The sequence below is a fragment of the Mycena indigotica genome, assembly GCF_014461135.1.
Source record: "Mycena indigotica strain 171206Taipei chromosome Unknown Mind.scaff0019, whole genome shotgun sequence".
Classification (NCBI taxonomy): Eukaryota; Fungi; Basidiomycota; class Agaricomycetes; order Agaricales; family Mycenaceae; genus Mycena; species Mycena indigotica.
The window spans coordinates 352,010-358,444 of NW_023503018.1; the positions used below are offsets into that span (position 1 = coordinate 352,010).

Consider the following 6,435-nt stretch of genomic DNA (forward strand, 5'->3'; position numbering starts at 1 on the left):
GGGGGCATCGAAAAGGCGAACAGCTGGATCGAATCGACATTGCTGAAGTCAGAAGTGGCAATGGCACGCAGCATTTTTTCACTGTCGCTGCATGCTAAAATGCGCACGCGACGCCAATTAACGTGCTTCCGGACGATCTGGAATTGACCAAAATAGCGACTAGCGATTCGAACGAAGCGCAAAGGAGCCACCTGTAGCGTAGTAGCAAGAACATGCTCGTCATTGAACGGTGTGCCGTCAGAGCACAGTGAGAGGGATTTTAAATGGGAGGGATCAGTCAGAATATTGGTATATGAAACACCAGGACCCGAGAGGTTCAGGAGCTCCAGTGAGGCGAATCGCGCAGAGTGTTGACTCAGTTTGAGCAAGCGAAGTGCTGCAAGAAATTCAGGCATATACACCAAGGATTCAGCCCAGAGCGAGACAGAGAGAAGGTGGTTTTTGGCTAGACGGAGATGGAGGGATACGGCGTTTTGCATTGTTTGTGGGGTCATGTATGTCTGGCGTTCGTCCATGTACACGTGAATCGTCGTCCAGAGGTCTGCGCTCGCAAGAATAACCTCATTCCAAGTGCGAGAAACAAGGCGGAGGCCATAGTGCGCCGTCATGCCTCTCATGAGGAGAGAGTTGCGGTCCGCGACGTTCATCTTGATCAGCTCATCTGAGGCCCACCATCCTTCTGTCGCCAGCGTCGGATAAACTTGACAGGATTTAGCGTGATATTCGAAAATAATGCTCCATAACTCGAAGGGAAGGCGGGGCCCGCGGGGGGAGCTGCCCTGTTTGAAGGTAACGTGTGGTGTCAGACATGACATCGTTGCGAGAGGCGAGCGTGCTTCCAAGTTAGCGACGTGGCAGTAGAAGTTAAAAGGTGGAGAAGCTGAAGGAGGTCACTTGCTTCTGCGGAGCATGTGACCTGCCGATCTTGGCTCTGCACCACCACCAGCGCCGCTTCCTCGTGCTTGCGAGTGCTTCCCTCGTCCAACTGCCTCGCCGACGGCGTTTCACCGTCCATTTCAGCGCCTAGCCGCTTTCGACAAAGCGCTGCTGCTTTCAAAGTTCACTTCAAGTTCTTCCGCCCTTTACACGCTTCAACTCGTGCAGCCGTGCTCTAGGACGACGGCGGACATCTGTGCTGGCGAGCTGGAGGAGATACTGGATGGCCTGGGTGTACCGCAAGAGTGGGCTGCGCTGGCTGCAGGTGTGGAATGGATGGGTAACGGCGCGTAATAGCCAGCTCTCCTTTTCGTCTCCTTCGCTGACTTTTTCACCATGTGTAGACGACCGCTTCTTCCAAACCGAGATGGTGACATCCTGTTCCATGCTTAACAAACCCGAACGACGACCATATTTGCTCTGGCGGGGGAGGAGGAGGTGCGGCACTGAATGGGGAGTGTGGACGTGCTTCGGAGCTGACGCGGGACGTGCTGAGCTGACGCGGGATGTGCTGGAAGGTGAGTCAACGGTCTTGTTTTTCATGTTACGTCTGCCGACACTTAACTCGTATGCAATGCTCGAGCGCTTCATTTTGCCACTCTCCGACGAATCCACCCCAGACTCCCCGCCCCATAACGCCTCCTTCTTCTGTCTTGTCAGCGAGCGAGCGGGCTTTTGTGTCTATGTCTCCGGCCCGTGTGCCTTCGCCTTGCCAAGAGCAGGCAGACAATGTCACAAGAATGCTCACCCTCCCTTTCCGGGCCCGTGTTTCACGACCATGCCCGGCTCTAGGCGTCCATTGCTCTGGGAGGACGGGGCAACTTTCCAAGAGAGGGAGGAAGAACTACTAGTATGCTGTGGTGCCGTCGAGCTGCCTGCGACGGATAATTCGGGCTGTGGCTGGAACGGCCTTCATTCTTGGCTTGCTCCGGCCGCAACTGAAGAAGCCTCATCGTCTGGATCGAGGAGGCAACGGGCATCTTCGTGTGTCCAAGCGCCTTTCGTCCGTGCGGGAAGCAGGCCATAGACAGGGATTCGGGAGAGTGTTGTAACGCGTATATAGACTAGTCACTATACATTCCGGTGAACCTACAACGATGGAGGATTCGGAGGGACAAAGTCCCAGCAGAATGCGACAAGCAGATAGAGTAAAGAAAATGTATGGCAAGGGGTCCCGAAACGAGTACGTGCAGCAAGAATATATATGGGTCGTGGACGCGGAAATCAAATGTGGCCGTAGTCAAGAGGGAGAGAAAGCGGTAACGGGATCGTCGTCGAGGACGGCGGTGGAAGCGAGGAGGTGAAACGAAACAGAAGGAATAGCGAGAGGTAATGAATAGCAAGTCGCTTTACTTAACCCTTTAGAAATTTGGCGACAAGAACTGCTACGCAGGCCTCGCTCGCGCAGATTAGCGCCAAACGGGGGTGCGCAGCTAGCTCTTCTCGTGGTTCCGACGACGATACCATTAGTCGTCCCGCCCTCCTCCTCCTCCGCCGCCGCCGCCGCCTCCTCCTGCCCCTCCCTGGCACGTCCGCGCCGCGCCGGCCGCCGAACGCGTCCCCAACGACAGGCTGCCCGCTCAATACCTCAGATAGCGGCTAGCCCTAGAGATGAGAGAGCGCGAGGCCGATGTGCGTAAGCACGAGATCCACTCGCTGAAGCAATACTTGTCGTGCCGGGACATTGAGACGTGTCGAGGCCCATCGGCGACGGCCGGCGCGGCACGTGACCTGGCCGATTTTGCGAAGGAGCGCCGGGGGAAGACGCAGACGCATGGCGGTTGGTGACGGCGAGCGCGGATGCGGGGGGCGGAGAGAGAGGGATGGATATGTGGTGGAGATGGTGAAGACGGAAGGGGAGGGGCGTATTGGCGAGCGGTATGGGTGGCGAGGAACCTGGAAGGGAGGTATTGGGCAACAGCGCTGGGCAGTCGTCGAGCCCGAGGCAGACGGTTTGAGGTCGGCGGCCTCTTGACCTTCCAGCTCAACTCGTTCATTCCTCGGCTTCCGTTATTGCTCGTGTATCGTTTGTCATGCACCGGAGCAAAAGGCGATGAGACGCCAGGCTGTAGATTCTCGTCAGTCGATTTTCGCTGGCGGAAGGCTAGAAACGGACCAGTCGCCATCTTGTGCACCTTCTGAGGGAGGGGAATCGGTCCGGGAACGGGTGGAAGTCCGACTTGCAGCGCCAGGAGGGAGTAAGAGGAATGGCCCAAAGAGGGAGTTAAAAGACGGAGTAAGACGCAAGAAGTGGGCGGCGGCTTAAGATACACACTTTATACATCGTTCTGACTCGTTTATACTCCGAGCGCCCGTCGCGAATGAATGTAGAAGAGCTCGGGGACGTCTTCTTGCTGGAGAGAAGGACCTCGCCTGCCAAACTTGGAGAACAAGCGTGCAGTAGAGAACGCGGCTTTCGAGGTGGTGGGGGCGTGAGTTTGGGGCGGGTATACGGCGTCGGGTGTGACTGAGTGAGTGGGGATATCTGTAGAGTCAGCATAAGTGACGACGGAAGAGAGGGAAGATGAAGGATTTGAAGCACGCACCTAGGGCCAGCAGAAGAGCAGCTCCACGTCAACAACGGTGTTTTCCTTCCCTCCAGTCGACCAATATGGTGTGCGAGCTTGCGGGGAATCGAGTCAAGATGGCTGGTCCAGCGAATCAGCGCGAGTTTTGTAAGTGGAAGTATTCACGCGCACCGAGTGCATAAGCGCTGCATTTCCGCTTATGGGGCGTCTCAGATCTTCGCATTCGTTGTGTCCGAGTTGAGAGAGATGGGATGGGAGAGGAAGGCGAGACGCGACATGGCGGAGAAGACGAAGAAGAGTGGCTTGTGACGTCACAGCGGATTCCTCTCTTCCCTCCCACTTCCGGGCCGAGCAAAACAACCAAACACGCTGCATCCACAGGCAGACATGCTGCCTACACGAGGTGGCTACTCCCAAACGCCCCTTCTCTCTTCCCCTCATCGCTGTCGCTCGTCAGAGACTCCCCCGATACCTGGACGGCGAAGGGCGTCGAATCCACCTTCCGTGTCAGCTTCGACAAGGACTCCTCGCTCACTGGGACGACCGATGTCTGCGGATGGGGCTGGCGATTCAAGTGGGACTGCTCGAATGGCCCCATCGCTGTTTACTTCGACCCGCACCTGGTGGCGAACGCGGAATACGGACGCGTATCGTGCACTGTCGTAACGACGGGATTGACGGAGTATTCCTTCGACTACTCTTTGATGTTGTTCTCCCTCAGCCTCCCTTTGAGCCGTTCCATATCACAATCCCTGGTTCCAGAGCCCTTTCAGGACACCGAGGCTCGCAATTTGCGAATTGGCTTGTGGACCCGTGCCCTGAGTGGCAAGAAGACAAAAAACCGCAAGAGCTCCACTAGTACGACTCCAACGTTTAAATTTACCGTCTCCTTTGAGGCCACCTTCGCCCTCACTCCTCCCAAGCCTGTCACCATCCAGACCCGCCTCCCGTTCTCGGACGAGCCCCTCCCAACGCGCATCCGCGCCTCTCTTGTCGACACGATCCATGGCGGCGAGCTCATCGATGTCAAGTTCTGGGCATATTCACGCGCCCGGAGCGGCTACGTCTATGCTCCCCGTCCGCTGTACGGGAATCTCAGGCTCATGCGCGGGACTTCGAAACAGTTCGATGAAGGTACTTGTGCGCTCATCTGTTTTTTTTAGTGCTGATAAGGTTGAATGTCCAGATCTCGACGACATCTTCAGCGGATTTTCCGAATCGGGGCAGACGGACATCACGAATGACCAGGCTCCCGAGAATGTGTTTGACGCGTATGACTATATGTCCGACAGCGACCTCGAGGACGGCGAAGAATTCGATGGCGACACGGATATTCACGGCCAGGAATCAGGTAAGCGAGCCGTCGTCCTCTCTCCCATTACTCAGACGAAACACAAGTAGAACCGGATGAGAAAGAGCAGCCCGTCGCTGGACCGAGCATACAGCGCTCGACATCGCCTGATGTCATTGTTCAACAAGAGCTCCAGGGGCGTCGCGGCCATCGCGTTGTCATCAAGGGACATGCTTATAACACGTGAGTCGTCTTCTCATTGAAGGCCGTTGAATTAACAATGTCACATAGTTGGAAAGCGTTGATATACTACCTCTACACAGGCAAGGTGCATTTCCGTGAGGTCGGCGGGAGGGCTTCGCGTTTCGACCTGAGGCAGCCAAGAGAAGATGAGGCACCGGAATGCTCGCCGAAGTCGATGTACAAACTCGCGGACAAGGTGAGGCAGCTTGCAGTCTAATGACGTCTGCTGAGGATCCAACAACAGCACGGCCTCGCGGAACTCAAGCTGCTCGCGTTCGAGGCGATCCGCGCGCGGCTCTCGGTCGACACCATTGTGCACGAAGTGTTCTCCAACTTCACTGCCATGTCCGCCTTGCCGCTTCTCTTCTGCTGCCTCCAACTGACGAGCACTGCAGATTCGACGAGGTCAAGACAATGCAAGTCGCTTTTCTCCGCGCAAACTTGCACACGCCAGCCGTGCGCAAGTCGATGACGTTGAAGCTGGTGGACTTCTGCGCGGAGCGCGGCTCGTCGGCGTCCGCGGCGGTGCTCCAGGACGTCATATTTGGTCCAGCTGAAGCCCCTGCTAGGTTCCAGACGCCTGAGGAGCTAGGTTGGAATGACTTCTACGGAACTTGAATGAAATGATATTGCCTTATCCTGACTCTGCGAGGGTGTTGGGACGAGAGCGAGCTTGGACGGTCCTGGCGGCATTGCCATCGGCGTCCTGGGACTCCAGGGCCTCTGACATTGCCGCATAGATCTCCCCGACCCAGCGATGGTCCACACGTCTCTTTCCCGTAGCCTGAAATCACGCCCCCCGTCCGAATTGCATTCAGGCCGAGCAGCAAGCGCGATGGCGAATGGCTTGAAGGCAGGTATAAGCATTGCTGTCCAAATTGAAGGCGGAGGACGTAAGCTTTGCTCCCGTTGGGATGGTTTTTCTATATGCGCCCGCCACCACTGCGCCCCGTTGGTCGGATTGGTCCCCGAGTACTTATTCGTGGAGAGTCGAGTTAGCGGGTCGTCGTTATTGGGCAGCGGAGGCGCGTGTACAAGCGGTGCAGAGTTCTGAAAGTCGATTGAGTCACCGTACTGAGTAGGAGTAAGAGCACATCTGAGGGCGAAACGGTCAGCAAACAGAAAGTCGACAATAAAACCCTTGGACGCACCTGGACATCCCACCCCACACTATCCCGGTCTACACTTCCCTTTTAGTATACGCAGACTCGGAGCGCTACGGTCGCGCTAGCGTCCCGCAACAGTAGGTAGGAACGAGGGCGCCCTGCTTTGAAACGGGACCGTCGGCGTTGAGGAGCACGATGTGGGGGGGCTGAGTAGCTAAACGGGCTCAGCCGGTGCTGTGCGTTGGCATGCGCGCCACATGCGAGGATATAGCCCGCGGATGACCGGGCGGCGGAGGCGGCTCGCCGGAGTGGTGAAGGACGGGACGAAGGG

At 56.8% G+C, this 6,435-nt stretch overlaps 1 protein-coding gene across 1 annotated transcript; it reads left to right on the plus strand.

The window, feature by feature from the left end:
• Positions 1-3,715: 3,715 nt before the first annotated feature.
• MIND_01422600 (uncharacterized protein) lies at positions 3,716-5,616 on the plus strand (the record flags this gene model as incomplete). The annotated part of the gene is made up of 6 exons (XM_037370611.1): positions 3,716-4,598; positions 4,651-4,815; positions 4,866-4,998; positions 5,047-5,194; positions 5,243-5,343; positions 5,394-5,616. The coding sequence occupies 6 exons, from the start codon at positions 3,716-3,718 to the stop codon at positions 5,614-5,616; spliced, it is 1,653 nt and encodes a 550-aa protein (XP_037212992.1).
• Between the last annotated feature and the right edge of the window lie 819 nt (positions 5,617-6,435).